The sequence below is a fragment of the Natrix helvetica genome, assembly GCF_964273705.1.
Source record: "Natrix helvetica genome assembly, chromosome: 2".
Lineage (NCBI taxonomy): Eukaryota > Metazoa > Chordata > Lepidosauria > Squamata > Natricidae > Natrix > Natrix helvetica.
In genome coordinates, this window is record NC_138552.1 from 271,398,244 (window position 1) to 271,421,705 (window position 23,462).

Here is a 23,462-nt window from a genome sequence, read left to right on the forward strand (position 1 = left end):
TAGAACAGAGACACACAGGTTTATTCACTCTTCCAACATTACTGCTCTACATTCTTGACCCGCAGAACAACAGGAACAGAAGTGCAAGGGATCATCCCCAACTCTGTAATGACCAGATCCACCAATTCTTGAGGGGTCACATCATAGACTAAATTGAGAAGGCGCAACGATTTGCTTTCCTGCCAGTTGGATAATGGACGGCTCTTTCCTTTTGACCCAATCAGGTCATCTGGATCATCTGCAAATTATAGGAATAGGGACCAGTTAGGAAAGCATTGGTTCTTTCTCAAAGCAGCATGGGCCAAGATTTCTCCCTTATGTTGGGCAAGTCCTGAAGCTATTGTTTCCTGTACTTTCCTTCTGCACATTCTGATGCTTACTTGGCTTACAGCGTTTCTGCTTTTGTAACTCCTTGCATTGAGAAGCAGTGGATGCAATTTCAGTATTCCAATATCTGTCAAGTTTCCCCTACATATTTCAATTCTCAATTACTAATCATGGGCTGTTCACTCCCCTAAGCCAATCTTGCTCATAAAGGTGATCTGAGATAAGCATCTGCTTCAATTCTCAGTGGTCTTGAAGAATGAAAGTGACATGAAACAAAATAGGAAATAGTAGCCTGACTTTTCTAGGCAAGCTTTTCCCATTAAAGGGACAATTGTTGGTTCTCTTACTTGTATTAGTCAACTACTTCCAGGAATCTATATGAAAAATGGCTTAACATTCCACAAAATAGTCAAATCTGCCTTTTTTCAGATAACTCAATATTGTAAAATTAAGAATGGCAAATCTTCATTTTTGGCATTTGCAACATTCTGCAATAAAGTCTGTCATCCAAAAAGATACCTGAGGCTTGATACCAGACATACCAAGTTCATTGGAGACAAAGGAGTCGGTCTGAACCCGATCGCAGAACTTGTAGGTCTCACAGCAGACTAGTACAGACACATTATAGGCCTTGGAAAGCAGTGCAATTTGTGAGGTGCCCATACGTGACATCACTGACCCATTGGCTAATAGTGCATGAGCTCCTAACAGCACTTTGGAAACCTGCCAAGAGAGAGTAAGAACTTTTCATTTATTTTATAACCACCTGTAGCCTTCATTTACTAAAAAGATTCCCATAATTCTTAGAACTGAACTTAGAATAACTTTACTGTCACTTTGACTGTACACTAATCGGCATACATTAAAATGAAATTTCACTGCATACAGCTCTCAAAGGGTCTCCACCTCCAATATACACCATATATGCATGACAAAATAAATAAATAAAAATATATGCATATATACCCAAATATATCATATGATACAGAGAAACAACACAGTCTAATTTGGGTATAGACATGTACATGGCGATCAAAACAAATCTTGCGAGTTTACCAGACAGACAGCATAGGGAACAAAGCTGTTACAGAATCTGGTAGTCCTGTTAGAAATACATTGAAACCTCCTCCCAGAGGGGAGCAACAGAAGCAGTCCATGAAGTGGGTGTGTGGGGTCTCTAACAATGCAGTTTGTTAAAATGCTCTCTGTAAAAAAATGGCCAGGACAGAAGGAGAAAGATATGCTCTTCTCATCTGATGCAGAAAATGCGTCACTATCCTCAATGACTAAGAACTCCCAGGGAATCCGCAGCTTAGTTAAGACCCATGTAGGTAACATGGAAATGGGAGGAAAAGATGATGAGCGGGACAGCATATAAATTTTAAAAATAATAATCAGAACCTGCTAGTCTCTTTTCAGACTCAGATTCTGAAATCTACCCCACAGAATTGCCCTTTCAGTTCTTCTAATAACACTCCTCTACCCATATCACATTTCAAAGTTCCTACCTCAGGTAACACGTAGGAGATGGCATTGATCAGCACGTAGCTGCAGCGGACTCCCTGTTTCACCAGGCGGCACAGTGTCTCCCGTCCTTCTAACCGTGGCTGACTGTCCACTACCACTACTCGGAAGGCACGATGATTGGCATGAGCCTCACAGAGTATGCGGCTCACCAAGGATGAACTACCAAGCAAACATGAGCAGAGATAAATAGAGGAGGAACTTAACCCAGGCAACATTTCACTTGGCCAACTTTTAGAAACCCAGGATGCCTTTGCTCTCAGACTTGGAAATCTTTGCCTTGTCTTCCCTTACTTTAACTCAAATATAAGGTGATATTGCTCCTCTATGTAGATCAAATCAGGAGAGATGAAACTGCTTTTGTTCAGATCAGTGGTGGGATTCAAATTTTTTTACTACCGGTTCTGTGGACGTGGCTTGGTGGACATGGTGTGGCTTGGTGGGCATGGCAGGGGAAGGTTACTGCAAAATCCCCATTCCCTTCTGATCAGCTGGGACTCGGGAGGCAGAGAATAGATGGGGACGGGACCAGTCAGAGGTGGGATTTACCAGTTCTGCGAACTACTCAAAATTTCCACTACTGGTTTTCCAGAACTGGTCAGAACCTGATATATACCACCTCTGGTTCAGACTAGCTATAACAACACAATTTTCCAAATCTGATTGTGCTGTACCTCCCCCCACTAGTTCTGTGAGCTAGGCAGATGTCTACCTGAACTACTTCTGAATGTTATCTAATTTTGGACTTGAAAAATGCTTTAGCTTCTTTTGCCCATTCCTGCATATCTCCACCAAAGTCATTTTATGCTTTACAGATAAGGTTTTCTGAACTGTCCTGATTGCTGTCAGCACAGCATAAGATCTAGGTAAAGTTATGAATTCCACACAAGCTTTCCAGGAGGCAACCTATCATCTTCTGGCATTGCCGCCCTGGCTACAATCACCCATTTTTTGCACAACAGTACTACTGCTTTGTCTTGCAAGCCTGCCAGACCCCTTCCTCTCTTCATTCCCACCAGCATTTCACATCCAGGAGAGCAGCTTAGATTCTGAAAAGCATCATTCAGATAAGAACAATTTCATTTTTCTTTCCCCACCCCAAGCACAACTCCATACCATCCATAGACAAGGATGACGTCGCCATCGTTGATCTTCTCGAAGGCAAATTTGGAAATGGCTTCAGCTGCCAGAAAAATCTTCTCCCGCTCATATTTGTCAATTGTCTCCTGAAGTTGCTCCTTGGCCTATTCCCAAGAGACGGTTGGTCATGTGTGGTCAGTCCCCTCCCTGCATACTCAGCTGGATTCATTTCTTGCACTTCATATAATGGATAAACCTCCTAAAACTCTTTGATTTGGGCGTGTTATTTTTTGTTATTTTATTATTTTGAAATTGTCAGTAGATAGATGAATCTCTCCCACAGTATCTAAGCTGGATCTCCTGCTTATCCCTTGGAGAATAAGAAAAAAGCTCTGGTTTCCCACCCTGTGCTATTGAGCATGGCAACATCTCTTTGAAAAATGAAAGAGATAAACCTGAACAATAAATTTTGGGGCAATAATCGAAAAAACCCAAAACATAAGCAAGATAAATGGCTAATGATCTATGCCAACCTGAAATTCTAAGGATATTCCCAGAAAAGAGAGCAAATGGATTGCATGCTACATTCAGGAATTTCAACCAGCATCCAAGTTTATAAGTTTGAACTCACCTTCTCTTCTCGTATGGTCCCTGGTAGTGAGGAAATCTCCTTCTTAAGGAATTTGATGGCATTGCCCATGCTGGCAGAGAGGGGCCTGCACTGGGTCAGGAAGCTGCAGAAGAAAGGTACACTCAGCATCAACATCACCTTTCCACTTCCAGATGTCCAAAGGAGGAAATCCCTTCTTCCTAATCACCTGATGTACGGTTTCAGCTTGTTTACAAGGTCTCGTGAAAGTTCCTCGTTGGCCGGAGTGGTGTAGTCTCTAATCACCTGAAGGACAGGATAAAAGAGAAGCTGCAAACTTGCAAAGTTAAAACCTCAACATGAACAGCAGAGGAGTCCTACAGCAGGATCAAGTCAAGGTGAGTTTACCCACGTCTGGTAACTTGTTTCCCATGTTAGCCGATCAGAGGCTACTATGGGAGCCTGAAAACAGTCTGAAAACAATGGAGACAACTGCTATTCTCTACAGTATTATTTGTGCTCCCCAGAAAAACAGGTTCTGTTAGAGATGAGAAGCTGCATAGAGCCATTGACCTCTTCCTTCTCCAAGAATTTATTAAATTATTTTTAAACTAGCCAAGCCTATGACTATTCCACCTGCAGAATGTCTACTATATTTATTTTCTTGTATTCGCCTACTTGAGAATTTTAGACAAGGGGTCCCCAACCCCTGGGCAATGGCCATTACCAGGCTTTGAGCTGATTGGAACTGGGCCGCCGCAGCTGTGGCAGGTGAGTGTGCACATCTTTGCGCGAGCAGCTGGCAAATGTATGTTTTGAACTGTGAGCCACCCAAAGTCATTTGCTGAGATGAGCAGTAGTGGAAATGAAATAAATGTTTTTTAAAAATCGGATAAGGTGACTGACACACTACTGTGTTTCCTCAAAAATAAGACGGGGTCTTATTTTCTTTTTACCCACAAAATATGGCTTGGGCCTTATTATGGGGGGGTTTATTGTTTTGGGGTTGCCGGGCGGCTGCCTCTTGTGAGCGGGCTCCCAAAGAGCCGGGTACAGCCTCATGGGCGAATGGCTGTGTTGCGCTGTCGCAGCAGTGCAACACAGAAGCCATGAAGCGACCATGCTCACAAGCAGCCATCCGGCAAGACCCCTTTCCAGCCAGGCACAGTGGCATTCATTGACCTGGGGGGTATTGTCAAACCGTGTGAGCGCCTATTTGCCGCCGGCCGGCTCCCGCGGCTTGGCGCCTTCGAAATGCCAGTGAATGGTGCTCTGCACGGCTAGAGAGGGGGGTTGCAGGACCGGCTGCTCCGCTCTTGCTCACCCGCCTCCCAGCCTCACGATACCCTGTCCTAACTCTCTCTGCAGAGCCAGGGCACCTCCACTGCCACCACCGCCGCCACCGCCATCCCAGCATGGCTTTTTCGACGGCTTCCAAACCGAGTCTTCCAGCAGTGGCCGCTCTGGGGGTACGCTCTATGGTTGTACGCTCTGCCGGCAGCTGACCCACAACCATAGAGCGTACACCCAGAGCACAGTATTTTGATACTGTTGTCAGAAGGACAACATAGATGTCTCTTGACCATACAGTCAAGAGAAATGGATCTTGACTCAAGAGAGTCTATCTTACAGTCTACCACATTAGGTAAACTAAGAAAAGTAAAGATGCTTCAGACATGTTTATCATTTAACTATTTGCTGTTTTCAGTATCAGTTCTTCCAATGGGAAGAAATCTGGACTGGTCTAAACTAACTCCCTTCTTCAGCAGTACCTGTTTGAAAACTTTTAGGAGTGCAATACACCGAGCATTGGAGCCATTGATGATGCCCTGAGAGTACTGGAGGCCAAGACGCACCACTGCAGGGTGGATGGTGGAGACTGGGATGCTGCAGGTGAAAAGGTTTTGCGTTATTACGTATCATCTCAACACTCCCCAATAAAACTGACACTTTTTGCCCATCGTCCATCATACCAAAGCCCAACTACAAGTTACTGTCAAGAAAGAAAATATTACTCTTGTTCATCTTTTTCTCCCATTTTTTTTTAAATACCATAAAGGAGAGGGGATTATAATAAAACTGTAAAGAATGATGAATATAGATCCGGAAATAGCTGAAGAGCACTTTCGGAGGAAGAAAAGAGGAAGATAAACTTTAACCAAAGCACTTTGCCTTAAAACTTTGTACTAGGATGGAATCTAAGCATGGAAACTTCCCAAGGGTTAGGGTTAGGGTTAGCTCCAATCTAACCAGGCCAATTTCATTGAGCGGAGAACATGGTTCTTGGTTTTGTGACCTTTATTCTTCCTTCTTTTCTCTAGGAATAGCCTAGAAAATGTCCTCATAGCATTATTTATGAACAATTTAAAGTGCTGTGATAAAGCCCCTTTGGGTTCAGTGTTTTTCTCTTGGTTCACAGGCACTCACCTCATCTGTTGTGTCAGCAATTCTTTGCGACTATATTGATGCAAGTGGGAGAAGAGACTAACTTTGGCACCATAATCTGGCCTCATAGGGACCTGCAGACATGGGGAATAAGCCAGTCTAAGCATGGAAATTTGAAGGAAATTAGAAACAAATGTCAGAAACCAGCAAAAATGTTGCAAATTGGAGTCCAGTGTCTATGATGCTGCAAATGGTTGTAAAAGCTGGTTACCAAGCAAGCAAGCTTCCAAAATGTGATCACGTGACTTCAGCAGGATGTGGCCATTGTAACTTCAAGAAGTGGCAGTAAGTACCTTTGGACAGTCGTCATCATAAATCAAGACCTACTTGTATAGCTTATTTACCTCCACCTCTTCCAACCACTATTCCTCACAGGGACCGGAGCCCTACCTGCTGACGCTCCAACTTTTTGGCTAGCTTTTTTTGGGCAGCTGGATCATCCACCTGCACATGTTCTGGGAGCCTCTTGACTCCTGGGGAAGAAAAGGGGGCAAAGCTCAGAAGATGAAGCTTTCTAGCTGGGTCACCAGCAACGTTTCCTTCACGACAGAGCCTTACCTGGCTGGGCTTCCGTGGGTCCTCCAACCCGAGGCTTGGGAGGCACGGCTGTTTGACTCGGATCAACCTTCCGAGCTTGCTTCAATGCCCGGTCGGCCTCCTGCTTGGCCCGGCGCTCAGCTCGCAGCTCAGCCTTGCTTTTGCCCGGGCCCGCCCGTTCGCCACCACAGGCTTTGTCAGGAGGTCCCGGCGTGGTAGGTTCCGGCCCTAAACCCAAGGAAGACGACGAGGTAAGCGGAGGGCAGCGCTGCTTTTGCCCCCGGCCGTCCATTCCGCCCGGGGGCTCCGGCGACGCGTCTCCCTCTGCAGCTCAGACTGCGAAAAAAAAGGGGGAGACCTCCCAACCCTCGTCCTTCGCCCCTCTGGCACCTGGCGGAGGCAGCTGCCCAGCAGGCGCGGGAGCGGGCTGGGCGAGCCCATCGCGGGGCGGCTTAGGCTCCTTCTCCGCTTCGCGGCGCTTTTTCTTCTGCTGCTTCTTCTCTTTCCGGAGCTGCAACTTGTCCTCCGCGTTGGGCGCCTGCACGGAAGAGAAGGAGGGAGCAAGACGAGGGGGAGAGAGAGAGCTGCCGTTTCCCCATCACCTGCCATCATCCAGGTGCTGCTCCGATCCCACAACGCGGCCCCTTTTCCCCAAGTACCTGGCTGCGCTCCGGGGCCTCGCGGCTCCCCGGCTCCGCCATAGCCGCTCCGCTGACTCCGCCCTAACCTCAGCCAGTAGCAACATCGACAGCGCCCCCTGCTGCTCAAGGACGGGATCGGTAGGGAACATTTCGCCTTCACTCCACTGTCTCGGCACCCAGTTGTGGTCTCACGGAGGACGGGGAGAAGTTGATTGGGCAGAGGACCGAAAAGCCACCCCTTCCTTCCTTCCTTCCTTCCTTCCTTCCTTTCCTCACTTATGTATAACAGGAATAAACATGAATAAGAACACAGGAGATGGATACAAATAAATGGGGATAGTAGGACAGAGACGGTAGGCACGCTGGTGCGCTTATGCCAGGGGTGTCCAAACTTGGGAACTTTTAAGACTTGTGGACTTCGACTCCCAGAATTCCCTAGCCAGCCTGGCTGGGGAATTCTGGGAGTTGAAGTCCACAAGTCTTAAAGTTCCCAAGTTTGGACACCCCTGGCTTATGCGCTTATGGTGCGCTTTGTCCAGCGGGCAGTAGTGGGGGGCGGGGACACACAATCAACTCGGGAGCGCGGCGCGGGTGGCAGCTCGCCCCGCGGGTGTCCACCAACCGAAGGGTTTGAGGACGCAAGTCTGCTGCTGCGATGCGGAGGATAATTGCCGATGGGCAGGCGTGTCTTTGTCTCGCTCCACACACCGCGCAAATGCTCGGGCTAATACATCACAATGGCTGTATTATGCAGTCCCAAGCGAACTCTTATTTTGTTGCGCCCCACCACGTAGTATTTAAAGAAAGACAGCCGCCGCATTTCTACGATTTGCTGACGCCGTTAGCGTCTTAGGTGGGTGATGTAATCTATCTACGGTTGGGTTTAAGCGTAGTACACAAAATTATCCGCTACAACGTCCTACCTGTCAATGACTATTTCAGCTTCAACCGCAATAACACGAGAACACACAACAGACAAACTCAAGGTAAATCGCTCCAAACTCGATTGCAGAAAATACGACTTCAGCAACAGAGTGGTCAATGCCGGGAATGCACTACCGGACTCTCTTGTTACATCTTCAAATCCCCATAACGTTAACCTTAAACTGTCTACTATTGACCTCACCGCATTCCTAAGAGGTCCGTAAAGGGGGCGTGCATAAGCGCACCATCGTGCCTCCCGTCCCTATCCTACTGTCCCTATTTATGTGTACCCATTTCATTCATACTCATATTTACTCTTATACCTATTCTTTTTGTAAACGATTGACAAATGAATGAATGAATAAATGAATAAATATAAAAAATTAAATAAAACAAAATACTCGCACTGATCACCCGAGCTCTCAGGCGTAAGCTGATGGAGATGAGACGGAGACACCTGTCGGGCCCTGCAATCTTGCTTATTGCAGCTCGCAGGTAACATTAGCGGCTACTCAGATTACCACGTATAAGCATTAAAAAAAAAGGGAAACCGGATGGGGGCTGTAAAAATCCGGACGACCATTATGTGGCCGGGTAGCCCCGTCCAGTCCCTCCGTCCGTCCCTAATAGAGGCTTTGTTCTTTCCGCTGCTAACCCACCTCGCTGGACGGACAGCTTAGTGCGACTAAGGTGAGGAGAGAAAGGGGCAGCTGGCCACCCCTTGACACCTTGCCCAGTCGCAGGACAAAGCAGGCTCCGGGGTTTCTTAGAGGCGAATATTGCGCTCTGGTTGTGTCTGTATCGCTTAACTTCTACGTGCCACGGGCTGCCGTGGGGGGGGGGGGCAGTTCAGCTCCTTTATTCCAAATTTGGGGGGGGGGGGGAATTCCGAACAGTCGAGGTAAAAATGAACCTGGGCAAAACGGAGACATCTTCGCTTTCAATCTTCCCTCTTATGGCCAGCACTTGGTCTTTCCTGGGTCAGACCATCCACGCAAAGGGCCGGGGGATGACCGGCGGCCAAAAAAAAAGGGGGGGGAGAGACGAGTGTTCTCCGGCCCTCCTCCTTCCAGTTCCGCCCACAGTGGTGCCTCCCTCTCTCTCTCCGCCCGCAAGATGGCGGCTACATCAGAGTCCAGTTCCGGCCCGAGTCGAAGGTAGCGGCGGAGGCGACTACAGCAGCTGCAGACGGAGCTGGAAGCGGCCATGCACTTCTCCATCCCCGAGACCGAGACCCGCGCCGGGGATGGCGGCAGCGCTGCGGCCTACGTGGCGAGTGTCAAGCCCCTGGAGGCGGGGCGCAGAGTTCCCCGGGCAGCCTCCCTCCCCCCTTGGGATTAACATCTGGAAAGGGCATCGAAGTGCGATTTGCACCCTGGGCGACTCGTTCTGGTGCCTTTCGGCTGTTTTTCCTACAGCATCTGCAAGCGCCTCCGGGCTCTTCGGGAGAAGCCGGAGTGGGCGGAGGGTGGTGGGAAGAGCGCCCGGTTGGAATGGGTGGTTTCGTTTCTCCTCCGCAAAAACTCCGCTTAGTCTACCTCTCCCTCCGCGCTGAGTCTTGAAGCCAAATAACAGCAGGCGGCAGGATGCTCCCCCCCCCCCCGAGGAAGTTGTAGCTGCCAGCTGTGAGGCAGCCACGACCCAAATCTCGGTCGTTTCTCTTTCCAACTCAAAATAAAATATATATGATTGTCCTCCCCCAAGGAGGATGCAAAGGCCATAACAAAGATTAAAATGGGAGGGAAGTACAGTAGAGGCATTCTGGCACTGAAAAGCTTTCAGTTAGAGAGTCTCCTTGAATTATTTGGGGTTTTTTTTCTGGTTAAAAAGGGGTGTTTGGGTGTTTCAAAACAATTCATCTTTTGTTTCTGTTAAAAAGGCTTTGGGTGTTTCAGAAAAATAATCATAAACACTGTTTTTAAGAAGAGATACTTTCTATTGACAGTCCTTTGGCATGGGAAAGATTCCTTGCATAACCAGGAATTATGGATTCTATAACTACTCCTATGTACTAAGTCCAGGAGCAAACCCAGATATCCCTTCATTGTAGATGCAATTTGTCTTTTGTTTCTGTTCGATACAAAAGGGCTACGTACTTTGAATAAAGTGCAAAGCCATAGAGCTCAATAAATGGGCTCATATATCTTACCTTACCGAAACCCATTTCCTTAACTTAGGCTTGCAGTTTATAGTACGGTTGTAGTACCATGTCATCAAATCTTGGTTACAAAATTTAAATTTTTAAAATGTTATCGAAAGGCATATTTATTTCAGGCCTCGATGCTCCTTCACTAAGATTTATAACTTCTGCATCATGCAATTTTTTTGCGTTGGATAGTGGATACCCTAAGAGACTGTTTTAGTGTTATAATTGATTCTTAACAACCACAAAGGGATTAGTGAATTCTTAGTTTAGAAGACCTGTTCCTTCTTTGAATCTTCATGCGGCTATGGAATTAGTACTTTGCGATTCATATCAGATTATACCGTTTCCCCGTTGTATCTCTGGGAATGGGATAGCTTAAAGGCTTTCTCATAAACAGATTCCCTAATGATGCCTTTTCCTTCTGTCCCCAACAGGCTTACAGCATCCATGTGAATGGTGTTCTGCACTGCCAGGTGCGATACAGCCAGCTGCTTGGTTTGCATGAACAGGTAAAGGCATGGAGGCATGTAAGAAATTGTCAGAATTGTTCCCTTTTGGACAGTATCCCTAGTGAACAGTATGTCACTAAAAGTCTTGCTCCTAGAGTAGTGTTTTATTAATTCAATTAATTTACGTAACTAAAAACGGCAGTTTGGTCTAGTGGTTGAGGACCAGGCTAGAAACCAGAGGATTGTTAGTTGTAGTCCCATTTTAGCCATGAAAGCCAGCTGGGTGAGGTGACCTTGGGTCATTCTTTCTCTCTCAACCCACAATATCAGCCTTGGGTTACAGTCTGGTTGGTCAATTCCTATCAGAGCCAATGGTATAGCTGCAAACTATACTTGCAGAAAAACATTAGGAAGAAAAAATGGGTGTATATATCTCATTACCAAAATTCTGGTAGTAGCAAAAAGGGATTTTACTGCCTGAAGATGAACTCTGCTTTTCTTTCTGCAGCTAAGGAAGGAATATGGAGCTAACGTGGTACCACCCTTTCCTCCAAAAAAGATCTTTACTCTCACTCCAGGGGAAGTGGAGCAGCGGCGGGAACAACTAGAAAAATATATGCAAGCAGGTAGGTTTTGTTGGGCAAATCAAGGAAAAATAGTATGCCTGCATTTACAAGTAGGTGTTCTCTATGCACAGGGAACACCTATTTACAATAAAATATTAAAATCATAAGCATTAAAAAAGCTGATATTATTTCTTATTAATCCATAGTACGGCAGGATCCTTTGCTGGGAGGTAGTGAGATCTTCAATAGCTTTCTGCGAAAAGCCCAGCAGGTAAGGAGACAGGTAAATGCAGAGTGTAAAGTATATGCCAGGTGGAGAAAATGATTGGAATCCTGTGTATTTCCAGGAAACCCAGCAGATCCCAACTGAAGAGGTACAGCTAGATGTGCTCTTATCCAATGGGCAGAAGGTGAAAGTCACAATTCTTACCTCAGACCAAACAGAAGATGTTCTGGAGGTAAGGCTTTCCCAGAAATGAGAATGGCTCATGTTGAGAAAGAAATGGAGGAGAGATTATATGTCCATAGTACTTTCTCTCCTTTTCTTATGGTGAGACTCGGTGTGACAGACTTTATTTACTTTATTCCAAGAACTAACGGCCTGTACCAAGACGCCCCCCTGTAGTGGTAATATTTAATGTAGCCTTTCCCTAAGTTGCTGTTAAGATGAAAGGATTCAGCATCTGGCTTATCTTTCCATTGTTTGTAGGCTGTGGCCTTGAAGTTGGACTTGCCGGAGGATTTGATTGGATACTTCCATCTCTTCCTTGTGCGTGAAGCTAAAGATGGAGCATTTTCCTGTGAGTTAACCTCTTGCTGCACTTGCTATAATGGCATAACAAATCCAGTCTGCCTGTAAGGAAAGGCGGGCAGGCATGTGTTTCTGTCTGTCTATCTGGGGATACGTTTGAGGCATGGTTGGCTCTGAACTGTCATCTTTTACAGTCATCCGGAAATTGCAGGAATTTGAGCTTCCTTATGTATCAGTCACCAGCCTCCGCAACTCTGAATACAAGATTCTGCTGCGCAAGAGGTTAGAAATGTGCAAAGGGTAGGAGTCAATATAATCAATCCCAGCCAAATAATAGTTGAGTTAAGACCCATTAATGGCTTGCCTCTGCCATCTCTTTCTTCTTCCTCCCCCCCAGCTACTGGGACTCTTCCTTTGATGATGATGTCATGGAGCAGCGGGTAGGACTAAATCTGCTATATGCCCAGGTCAGGCACGAAGGTTGAGTGACAGGGAGGAAGATGGGAGGTGGGCCAACAAGCAGCAGCATTTCCTTCTCCTCTATTTCCGTTTCCTCACAGACAGTTGCAGATATTGAACGGGGCTGGATCCTTGCCAATAAGGAACAGCACCGCCAGCTTAAATCTTTACAGGAAAAAGTTTCTAAAAAAGAGGTAGGTTTCCATTTTCCCTTTACTATGCAGTGTGAGTCAATCTACATTACCTTGTTTCATTCCCAGCTACCTGTAATGAAATGTATACATCCAAAAAAAAACCACAAGCTTCCCAGTTAATGTTCTCTCTTTTGTTATAGTTCATCCGCTTGGCACAAACCCTCAAGTATTATGGCTATCTCAAATTTGACCCTTGTATTACGGATTTCCCTGAGAAAGGCTGTCATGTCATTGTTGGAGCAGGCAACAGTGAACTGAATTTCCAGGTCAAGCTGCCCAATGACCAGATCAAGGAAGGGAGTTTCAAAGTGACACGAATGCGTTGTTGGCGAGTTACTTCCTCGGTGAGCTAACACATGAATCAGATCGTGTCTCTGCCTTGTTGAGGATGGCCTGTTCTGCTTTGAGGGAGGAGTACTTTCTCTGTGCCTCCCTTCTGTCTGGAAATTTCTTAAGAGGCTAGAGAAGCAGCTTTGACATTTGCAGCCAAACCAAGAGTTTTCCAGCTTCAATATTCCCCTCCCGCTGCTTCATTAATAAGCAATCATTAGACTGTTCTTTTTTAGGTCCCTGTGCACAATGGGACATCGGGCACAAGTTCTGGCAAGTCAGAGGTGAAATTGGAATTAGCTTTTGAGTACCTGATGAGCAAGGACCGACTGCAGTGGGTCACCATCACCAGTCCACAGGTAGAATGTGTGTATGTGTGTGTGTGAATTATATCCTGGATTAATTCTTACATTTTGAACTTTGAAACTAGTAAACTGGATGGGTATCTAATCCACTACCCCACTCAATGCAGATTCCTTTACTGATCTAATCTATTCTCCTTACAAATAATGCACTTCGAATATCACAAATGGAAACAAGCTCAATTTTATTCTTATTTGCTTCCCAATCATAACTCCAGTATCAAATTTGCTTTTTTCCTATCCTAAGTTTACAAAATCAAGGCTCCATCAGTTTGGGATAATACTGCAGAGAAGTAAGAGCATTTTTCTCTCTCTCGTATCTTAGGCTATAATGTTGAGCATCTGCTTGCAGTCCATGGTGGATGAGCTGATGGTGAAGAAATCTGGAGGAAGCATACGTAAGGTGAGACTCGGGCTTCTTATCCCTTTGGTGGAGATGGCTAGGTCAAATTTGTTTCCTGATCATGTACAAAAGCAGTATGTTAGGATAGGTGCCTCCAAGCATCTCGGTATTCTCTTCTTTCATAGATGTTCCGCAGACGAACCATTGGAGCCTTACAGCGTTCAGACAGTCAGCAAGCAGTGAAATCACCTCCTCTTTTGGTAGGTAAATCCTGTCATCTCTGCTTCTTCCTTTTCCCTTCAATTGGTTTTTCTCCTTTAACATACCTGTGTGTTTTGCTAGGATTCCCCTGATGGTAGCAGGGACCCTATTACAAGAGTCTCGGTGGGTAATTATTCCTCTTATCCTTATGAAAAAATATGATCTACCATGGCATGGCTCTTGCTAATTTGCACCTCTTCTCTCCCTTATCCAGAGCAAATTGGGCTCTGTCAGCTTACGGGCCATCAGCCATTCCAGCTCTTCAAATGACATTGGGGCGAATGATTTCCATGGCAACTATGCCTTTGAGGGCATTGGCGATGAGGACCTTTAAATGCCCTGCTTTGCCCAAAAGGTCTTTGTGGAATGTATGACCTGCTTGCGGGTTGATCTTGATGTGCCTCAGCCCCCAGCTGGCTGTGTGTCCTTTGCCAGAGTCTCTGCCTGCAGAGGCAATTTGCAGAGCTGACTAGTAAGCTTCAGCTTCATACATGCCAAACTAGGGTAGAGTGGACATTTGCACAAAGAGCAAACACAACTCTGATGCTCACAGTAGACTTTTAACTATAACCGCTAGACTTGTAATCTTGTTTATCTACCTGCTGTTTACATTTGAACATTAACAAATGTTTGTGACAATGATTAAATAAATCATGATTGGAAATAAATCCTGTGAGCCCTTCTCTCTACTGTGTCCAATTTCCTGATCCAACATCTTGGCACTAGAGCCGCGTACTCAAGCAAAAATGGTAAGGTAACAGTTATAGACACAGTGGAGGCCACATTATTGAAACCATATTATCTGTTTTCCTCTCCTGCTGAAAATAAGATGGCGAAAAGAGGGCACACAGTATGCCTGCCGTAAACATGCTCACACAGGCCAGTTCAGCAGTAGCACAACTGCACTGTGACCAGGTTTGCCAGTTAGTCTCCAGCTGTTCTTGCCAGCCAAAATAAAGCCAGATAAGAAAACAGTTTAATGCATTAATACACCATATAAATTACACAGATTCAAGCAGCAACCACAATTAAAGGACTAGAGAGGGGAGGCACAAAAAAGACAAAAGAGGACAAAGGAGCTCCTCTCTGCAGGTTTCAGCTGTCCCACAGAGCATCAGTTTCAGAGAATGGTCTGCAGAGCAGATGCCTTTTTCTTCCTATGGACAGAAGCACTGGATAGGGCAAGGCCCCAAGGTGCTTTTCAGCAAAGGAAATAATACTTTCTTAAAAAGTAAATTGGTACTGCTGCTCTTGCAAGTCCATACAGCTCCTCCTCCTGCACATCCCAGTCAATCTTTTACATAGGCTTGACAGCAGGCAACTATAATGAGAATCGGAAGCTCAAGGAGTCTTTCAGTATCATTAGGTCAGGCTACTGTCTGGACCAGGCCCTCCTTCCTCTGCCAGGCCCTGCCCGTGCACCTTCTGGTGACGCTTGTAATTGTCCCAGTGGCCAGTAGTGTAGGGGCAGATGCGGCACTGAAAAGGTTTTTCACCTGTATGCCGCAGCATGTGGCGTTTGAGGTTCATGCTCTGGTTGCACGAATATGGGCAGAGACGGCAGCGGAAAGGTTTGTCCCCCGAATGGATGCGTCCATGGCGCTTGAGGTTGGCAAGATTGCCACAGGCATATGGGCATAGGGGGCACTTGTAGGGCTTCTCACCAGTGTGCACCCGCTGGTGCCGCTTGAGGTTGTCCAGATGGGCTGAGGCATATGGACAGAGCGCACAGGCAAAGGGCTTCTCTCCACTGTGTGTCTTCATATGACGGGCCAGATGGTTAGGATAGGTGGTAATAAAAGGGCATAACTGGCAGGAGAAGCCTTTTGGTGAGGCCGGTTCAGCCCCCAGCACTGCCAGGCTGCAACGCCCACATACTGGCTCACCCAAGCCTTCATCAGCTTGTAGCACCAATCCACATGCCCTGCACGTGAACGGGAAGAGCAGCTCAGGAAGAACCGTATTGGAGTCTTCCGCCTGCAGAAATGGGGAGCTAGGCAGCAATGGTGGTGGCTCTGTGGAAGAAAAATAGCAATAAGTAGAAATGCTCTACACGGATATTACTGGAACCATATGTAACTTCCTTCCTTCACTGTCATACAGAGTGCAGACCAATTTGCATAATCCTCTATCCTTAACTCTAATGTACTACAAACCCAGTGTAGAATACTGCTGTTACAATTGAAATCAGAGGAGGGGCAACCAAACCCCCTAGAGAGCAAGGGTCAGTACACTTCCTTGGCACACAAATTCCATCCTCTGGTTTAGGCTAATAATGTGGCAGACACAAAGAGTATCAAGCTGCAGATCCTCAACTCTGCTAGACTCCAAACGTTACTGAGAAGTAGGTGTATCAACATTTGTAAAGTTTCTCCCTCTTCCACCCCACTGAAAGTTTATGTATATTCCCTCCCTTTGCAAGGCTAGGGATTCTGCCTTGCCATTTCCATCATGTACCTGACTCCTGATCTGCAATGGGTGGTCCCTCCATTTCTGCCTCCGATTCCCCCTGGATCCCCGCGCTGTGGTGCTGGAGAGAATTCCCTTGGACACAGTGGCAGCTGCAGGAGCTATAGCGCACTGGACGTTCCTGGCCATGGACCCGCTGGTGTCTCTTGAGGTTGCCAAGGCTGCTGCAAGCGAAGGGGCAGGTGGGGCAGTGGTAGGGCTTCTCACCAGTGTGGGTTCGCAAATGGCGTGTCAGGTTAACCAGCTGAGCTGAGGCATACGGGCAATGCGGACAGCGGTAAGGTTTCTCGCCATTGTGAGTCTTCATGTGCCGCTTGAGGTGGCTGGAGTAGTGTGAGGCAAAGGGGCACAGTTGGCAGGAAAAGACTACACGCCCCTTAGGGGAGCCTTCCTCATCCCCTACCTCAGAGGGGCAGCAGGGAGTAGAACCAGGACTAGGCAGGCCACAATGCTGGCAAGCCCGGCCCGGCCCTTCATTCTCTCCATCTTCGTCCTGGGCCTGGCACAGAGACGGGAGATCCTCATCACTCAGCGTGTAAGCTGGCAGTCCAGGTGTCCCCCCGAGGGAGTCTGCAGCACACAAGGAGGGGACATCAGGTGGGCAGCTGTGGGAATCCTCACTTTGTCCTCTCCCTCGCCTGCTGGTACAATAGGGGGTTACCATGTGTAGGGGAGGCTAAACTCCAGGACCCTTTTTCCTCACAACTAAAATCCTTGCCCTCATTTACAAGCCTTTCTATCAGCTACAGGTCCCTGTCCTGGGGATGCTCTGCCTGGTACTAAACACACCCAACTTGCCCACTCAGAAAACATGACACCCAAACAGTACTGAAAAGTAAGAAGATGGTGGAGGAGAGACTGGTGCTGGCTTGGCATACTAGACCCAGTGGTGGGATTCAGCCAGTTTGCACCACTTGGGGAGAACCAGTTGTTAAGTTTCTGAGCAGTTTGGTGAACTGGATGTTGGAAGAAATCATTAGGGCATAGATTATTTGAATCCCACCACTGACTAGACCCGCTGACTAGATCCTGGCAACTCGAATGGGAGGATCCAAGAGGCCCTTTCTCTTCCTAGGCACAACTCCCCGCCCTCCCCCTCTGCCACCCAAACCCCTCTTACGCCCCTCCCTTATTCCGACTTTGCCCAAGCCAGGACTCGAACCCACCTTCGGAGTCCTTTTCGAAGGCCAGAATCGGAGCGCTGCTGTCCTCTTCGTCCTCCAGGGACAGGGACAGCTCCTGCTTTAAGAGGAAGCTGGCTTGCGGCGCCGGGCTCTCCTCTCTTGACGGCTCGGCCGGAGCACCAGGGACGTCCACTACAACGAGACAGAGCAGAATGCGGCCGTGTGAGAACCGCCCCCCACCTCTGGCTAACGCTCCGCACAGACGGCCGGCGTCGCCCAGGGACCCCGGCGGCGTCGCCCTGCCTCCCTTTCGAAGGGGAGGGCGGATTAATTGCCCCGATTGTGGCCGGAGTCCAACCCGCCGAACGAGGAAGGACTCGAAAGAGGCGGGGCTCCTCCCCTTGCCCAGCACAGCGGTCAGCTCAGACCAGGGGTCGGTCGGGGAGCCCGTCGCCCAGAAGCCCCCCGACAGGCCGGAGCCTCGGGGATAGGGAGAGAGACGGACCGCCGAAGCCCCCGCCGCCCAGACCACAAGCCAGGCGGACGGAGATGCGGCACAGCGTCCCCAGGGTGAGCCCGGCAACCCGGCGCTGACCTTTGACGGGCTGCGGGTGGCGCTGCTTCCGGCGGGGCATCTTGCCCCGCAGCACGGGGGGTTGGGAGCGGCTCCAGCCCTGGATACCTTCCCCCCCTCCGGGCCGCTCGGCCTGGATCGCCACCGGCGAAGCCGCTTCTTCTTTCGCGACGCCCCGACAGCCGCCGCTCCTCCGGCGCTCCCGCCCATCCGCGGGGCGGACGGCAGAATAGCCAACGCTTCCGGCTCCGGTCCCTTCCCGCGCTGCATGACGGGATGTGGAGTCTTTTCCTCTGAACTACAAAGGGCAAGAAAGGGCGCAATTAGCCTTGACACCTCCCCCCCCCCCCAAGATTGGCTCTAATTAGATCCATCCTTATAAACCTTTCTTCCGAGTTTTCTGCGAAGATGTAAACAATTGTTTCTACAAATAACTGCAGCTTATATTGGGCGTTTGTTTTAAATTTCTGCCTGCCATCATTGGATAGTGGTATCTTCCTACTGCCCCATATTTTTTTTCGAACAAGATTTCAGCAAATCTGTAATGGAGGAGCCTGCCAGAATGTTTAACTAAAAAGGAATGAATATATTAACATCTTTCCAGAAAAGTATTGTTTTACGAAGCTAATACTTTTTAAAATGAAGATATGGAACTGTTTTAACTAAAAAAAGAACGAATATATTAGCATCTTTCCAGAAAAGTATTGTTTTATGAAGCTAATACTTTTTAAAATGAAGATATGGAACTGTATTCTTAATGTAGCCTGAGGATTGCCTCTAAATTAAACAAGAGAACAAAAATTCCCTAATAATTTGAATGAAACCTTAGTTGCCTGAACTGGCACTGGCAACTTTAAAAAATGTAAAGCAAGAGTTGTATTTATATTTATATTGAACATAAACAGTAATCTGTAAAAGAGCAAGTAGCTTTACTTTGCAACACTGTTGCCACTGCTACTTTTTGGCCAAGGTGGAGCCAATTATAGAAAACCAGTTAGGTGTAATGGTTAAGGGGCTGGCCTAGAAACCAGGATTTGGTGAGTTCTAGTCCTGCCTTAGGCATGAAAAACCAGCTGGGTGACTTTGGGCCAGTCGCTGTCTCTCAACCCAACTTGTCTCACAGGGAAAAGAGGAAGAGGAAGGAGTACTGGTATATATGCTGCCTCGAATTGCAAAAAGGTGGAGTAAAAGGTGGAGTAAAAATCTAAATAAAAGTGAGGACAACAAGAATAGCCATTTCCTTTCTCTTCTCCTCATCCTTCTGAAACTCATGGAGTTTATTTCACATTGCAATTTCTGCCTTTATTATAAAGATTTTATTTTTTATTTTTGAATAAACACAAACAGACAAAACACACACAACCCCCCCCCCACAAAACCATCTTCCATTACAAATTGTAGAAAGTGTGTCAATTGGTTACAAAAACCTCCGTGCATCCCTTCCACAGGCATCACCTACAATACATATCAAATCATGTATTTTAAATCATATATATATATATATATATATATATATATATATATATATATATATATATATATATATATATATATATATATATATATATATATATATATATATATTACTATCATCATATCTCAACCTTCATTTGACTATAATTGTTTTTACTTCCTTTTATATAAACTATTCCAGATTTAAAGCAAAACCACATAATGGCAATATCATCCAGTAACATTACATTTTTATAACATTTTCTAAATAAAATTTGGTTATATTTAATAACAGTTTCTAAACCTCCTTTCGTAGTCACCATTTGCAATTTATATCAAATTTCCTCTTATCAAACCAATACATATATATGCATTATTATCATTATCAATCAATTATTTAACTATATCCATTATCACTTCATTGTATACATAATGCTCTAAATTTAACTACATTTGACTTAATTTTTTATTATAAGCTTTCATTACATCAACCCATGTCTTTCCAGTAATAGTGCAGTCTTATGTCTCTTGCCATTTGTGGCATTAGTATTCTGGTTATTTCCTTAGTAAGTTTTGTATGGACTTCTCTTCGCAACTTATTGCTTATTGCATATCTTGTATACGCCCGAAACCCTCCATCTGCTTCTTTGACCAGCTTATCTTTGGTTATCACTAGTGCTTCTGACAAAATTTCTCTCCTTAGTTCCATCAATTATTCTCTCTTTTCTTCAATATTTTGAAATCTGGGGTAGAGCTCTAGTCCATCTACTCCCCTTTCCATATTCCACTCTTTCCATTTCCAACCATGCTCAGTTTACTGTCATTATCAACAATTTTCTTGTCTCTTTGTTTATTTTTTCCTTCAGTTTTTAGAACTCTGACCTCCACTTTCTTCATTTGATGAACATCCTCAATTTTTCCATCAAATTTTACTGTTCTACGATTTATGTTCTCCAATCTCTTCTCAATTTTCTCTGTTACTTCTAATAATTTTTGAATTTAAAACATAATCTTTTGTAATGTTAAGGTTTCTTTTTCATGTTGCGCCATTCTTCCAACTTATAAATGCTGCCACTCTGGCATTCAAAACTTTTTAATAAATTTAAAGCAAGTTCATTTATAATCTTTCAAGACAAGGCTTTGTTTTCACTCCACTCCAGCTGCCAATAAAGCTCCCGAAGAGCACCTGTATAAAACAACCCATGCTCTTCTCACTATCACTCTCTGTAAACAAGCTGAGGAACCTTGAAATGCAAAGTCAAATGATCAAAGAGAAAAAAGAAAAGACAATATTTCCAAGCCTCCAGCCTCCAAGTGGCTGTGTTACTTCCTTTCCCTCTGTTATTACAGCCCTATTTGTATTCCTTTTATATCTTCTTTATATTCCAGGCTTAAAGAAAACAAATTCTTAAATAGAGCAAAAAAAAAAAACCATCCAATTCAGCATTATAAAAATAAAGAAAAATATTTTAATCCATAGGTATAAAAAAAGAATATAAAAAGTAGTAGAAGAAAAACTAATCCATTCAATTTAAAGAATAGGAAACATTTGCAAAAGTTCCACCTGTAAAAGAAAATTTTAAAAAAAGGATAACACACTGTCTAATGTAGCTTAATTTCTCCGTTTGTTCTCTTCTGTTTTCAAATTTAATTTAGCTTTAATTTTTTTGGGGGTAGTCTCCTTTATAATAGTAAGATTTCCTCACCAGATGGACACACTTTCTCTTTCCATTTTCCTCCTGTTCCGGAGCTGTCCCAACTTCAGCAGCTTCAATGGCTGTGCTTCTGTCGCCAGCAAAAAGAGATTCTCCTAGATCAATCAGGGACTTTGCAGTGTCCCTGAGATCAGCAGGATGTACTCTTCCCTGTCAACGTCTCTTTGGGACGGTTTAGGTCCAAAAGGACCGTCCAGTGGCAAAAGTATCGACTGCAATCTTGGAGCTCCAAGATCACACGTCGTGTCGTTGCGACATCAGCTCCTCCTTCACCAACAATTTCTGCCTTTAGTAATGCACCTAGATTAGGACTGTGAGAACTGGACTGCAAAAATCTGGATGACCAACAATAAATGGCAGCACAGAATTAGTTTTCAATTTCTTTCTTGTCCTCTTATGGTCGTGTGTGTGTGTGTGTTTTCCAGTTTTTCTATTCAAATAACAAAATAACAGTTGAAGCGGACCTTGGGGTCTTCAATCCAACCCCCTGCTGAAACAGGAAAAACATTTCAGACAAATGGTTGCCCAATCTCCTCTTCTTTTTTTCTAAACATTTTTATTAAGGCTATTAAGTATTACAAAATTAAAAATACAAAAGTAAATAAATAACAACGAGGAGGGAAGGAAAGGGGAAGAGAAGTGAGGAAAGGTAGGGAAAGGAAAAGAAAAAGAAGTATTGATTTCCGATTCTCTGTTGCACTAAAATAAGGCAGCATCAAATCACAGCTTTTTATTTTTTCATAATAATATGAGCAAGTCATTTCTATAAAGATCTACTGGTATCAATCTAATCTATAAAACCCAAAGTCAAAAGTACATTCAATAGAATAGAGTAGAGTAGAGTAGAGTAGAGTAGAGTAGAGTAGAGTAGAGTAGAGTAGAGTAGAGTAGAATAGAGCTGGAAGGGACCTTGGATGTCTTCTAGTCCAGCCCCATGCTCAAGCAGGAGAACCTACACCATCAAGCAGTGTTCATGTGGAAACAAATCTCTTCTTAAAAACACCCAGTATTCCAATATCTCTTGATGTTCCTATCCATACTGTATCAACAAAAAAGCTAGAAAAAAGTGCTATAGATAAAATTCCTTCAAAGCTCCCATCTTGCTATGAGTTACACAGAGAAATAACAGCAATTCCTCTTAGTATGTATTAAGTTGCAATCATCTTCCCAAAAGCAGAGCTGAGAATGTCCTATATAAGACAATGGAAAGTTCAGTAGAGTTATGCTTCATACATATACCTATGCAGGTACATCTTAACCACATATTCACAGAACTCAAGAGTTTTATAGAGCATAACAGTCCTTCTGTTTAGGACAAGTAACATTCTGCTTGAAGATTCTGCTTTCAGATAGCAATAGCCATAGTACCGGTACTTAAATACCGCTTCACAGTCCTTTATAGCCCTCTCTAAGCGGTTTACAGAGTCAGTCAGCATATTGCTCCCAACAATTTGGGTCCATGTTAATTTAATAGAAGCTACTGTGTTAATTTCATGGATGGATGGATGGATGGATGGATGGAGAGAGAGAAAGAGAGAGAGAGAGAGAGAGAGAGAGAGAGAGAGAGAGAGAGCATGTGCGTGTGTGTGTGTGTGTGTGAGAGAGAGAGTTAGTACATAGGTGTGTGTGTGTAGCTTTTATAAAATGGATGTTTATCTAGATTAGAAGTCAAGCTAATGAGTTTTTATAAAACAAGATCTTTTCCCTCCAGATTGATTCTTAAACGATAATGGTACATTGGTCACTTTCCAGTTCTTTGGTATTGTAGGATTAATTGATTAATCAGTAGTTGGCAAACCACATTGATGAAATCAGTCAAAATCCACATTCATTCCTCTCTTAATCTTTTGGCGCTTAATCTCTTATGCTTACAAAAAGAGACAATGGAATGTACACGTAGACATCACATTCCATGCAGCAAAATATTAACTAGTAGAGAGTCATGAAGTGCCCATGAAGTGATCATGAGGTGTCCATGAGGAAAGTATGCATTTGTAAACCAATCAATAGTTGCCAAGTGTATTTTCTGTCCAATGAGCTTTTACTATAAAAATGTGTATTTTTATCTGCTTGATTGTACGCCGCCCCGAGTCCTTCGGGAGAGGGTTGCGGCTAATCAAATAAAATTATTATTATTATTATAATTATTATTACTATTCTGAGAAGTTTGACAATAAAAGGGAGCCCCGAACAATGTTCT

At 45.1% G+C, this 23,462-nt stretch overlaps 3 protein-coding genes across 3 annotated transcripts; 1 reads left to right on the forward strand and 2 right to left on the reverse strand.

The window, feature by feature from the left end:
* Nucleotides 1–7,295, reverse strand: EIF2B4 (eukaryotic translation initiation factor 2B subunit delta). The gene is made up of 12 exons (XM_081941983.1): nt 7,162–7,295; nt 6,893–7,040; nt 6,524–6,730; nt 6,356–6,438; nt 5,948–6,039; nt 5,293–5,407; nt 3,750–3,826; nt 3,563–3,665; nt 2,968–3,095; nt 1,836–2,013; nt 870–1,050; nt 1–238 (listed from the first exon to the last, which is right to left on the reverse strand). Exons 1-12 carry the CDS (start codon nt 7,201–7,203, stop codon nt 39–41), a joined length of 1,554 nt encoding a protein of 517 aa, XP_081798109.1. The 5' UTR covers nt 7,204–7,295; the 3' UTR covers nt 1–38.
* A 1,855-nt stretch (nt 7,296–9,150) lies between these two features.
* SNX17 (sorting nexin 17) lies at nt 9,151–14,596 on the forward strand. Its single transcript, XM_081944338.1, has 15 exons — nt 9,151–9,339; nt 10,648–10,722; nt 11,171–11,288; nt 11,435–11,499; nt 11,576–11,686; nt 11,938–12,028; nt 12,174–12,261; nt 12,377–12,446; nt 12,540–12,632; nt 12,773–12,976; nt 13,199–13,321; nt 13,650–13,727; nt 13,853–13,927; nt 14,010–14,051; nt 14,143–14,596. The coding sequence occupies exons 1-15, from the start codon at nt 9,274–9,276 to the stop codon at nt 14,260–14,262; spliced, it is 1,419 nt and encodes a 472-aa protein (XP_081800464.1). The 5' UTR covers nt 9,151–9,273; the 3' UTR covers nt 14,263–14,596.
* A 290-nt stretch (nt 14,597–14,886) lies between these two features.
* ZNF513 (zinc finger protein 513) lies at nt 14,887–18,303 on the reverse strand. The gene is made up of 4 exons (XM_081944337.1): nt 18,117–18,303; nt 17,564–17,713; nt 16,386–16,967; nt 14,887–15,943 (listed from the first exon to the last, which is right to left on the reverse strand). The coding sequence occupies exons 1-4, from the start codon at nt 18,154–18,156 to the stop codon at nt 15,291–15,293; spliced, it is 1,425 nt and encodes a 474-aa protein (XP_081800463.1). The 5' UTR covers nt 18,157–18,303; the 3' UTR covers nt 14,887–15,290.
* Between the last annotated feature and the right edge of the window lie 5,159 nt (nt 18,304–23,462).

Coding starts and splice junctions, on each gene's coding strand:
- EIF2B4 (XM_081941983.1), bottom strand. CDS start 7,203: ATGGCGGAGCCGGGGAGCCGCGAGGCCCCGGAGCGCAGCCAG. Junction 6,439..6,523: donor ACCCACGGAAGCCCAGCCAG/GTAAGGCTCTGT, acceptor TTTCTTCCCCAG/GAGTCAAGAGGCTCCCAGAA. Junction 239..869: donor CTTTGTCTCCAATGAACTTG/GTATGTCTGGTA, acceptor TATAATTTGCAG/ATGATCCAGATGACCTGATT.
- SNX17 (XM_081944338.1), top strand. CDS start 9,274: ATGCACTTCTCCATCCCCGAGACCGAGACCCGCGCCGGGGATGGCGGC. Junction 11,500..11,575: donor TTCTGCGAAAAGCCCAGCAG/GTAAGGAGACAG, acceptor GTGTATTTCCAG/GAAACCCAGCAGATCCCAAC. Junction 12,262..12,376: donor AAGATTCTGCTGCGCAAGAG/GTTAGAAATGTG, acceptor CCTCCCCCCCAG/CTACTGGGACTCTTCCTTTG.
- ZNF513 (XM_081944337.1), bottom strand. CDS start 18,156: ATGCCCCGCCGGAAGCAGCGCCACCCGCAGCCCGTCAAAG. Junction 16,968..17,563: donor CTTCGAAAAGGACTCCGAAG/GTGGGTTCGAGT, acceptor TGTGTGCTGCAG/ACTCCCTCGGGGGGACACCT. Junction 15,944..16,385: donor CATTGCAGATCAGGAGTCAG/GTACATGATGGA, acceptor TTTCTTCCACAG/AGCCACCACCATTGCTGCCT.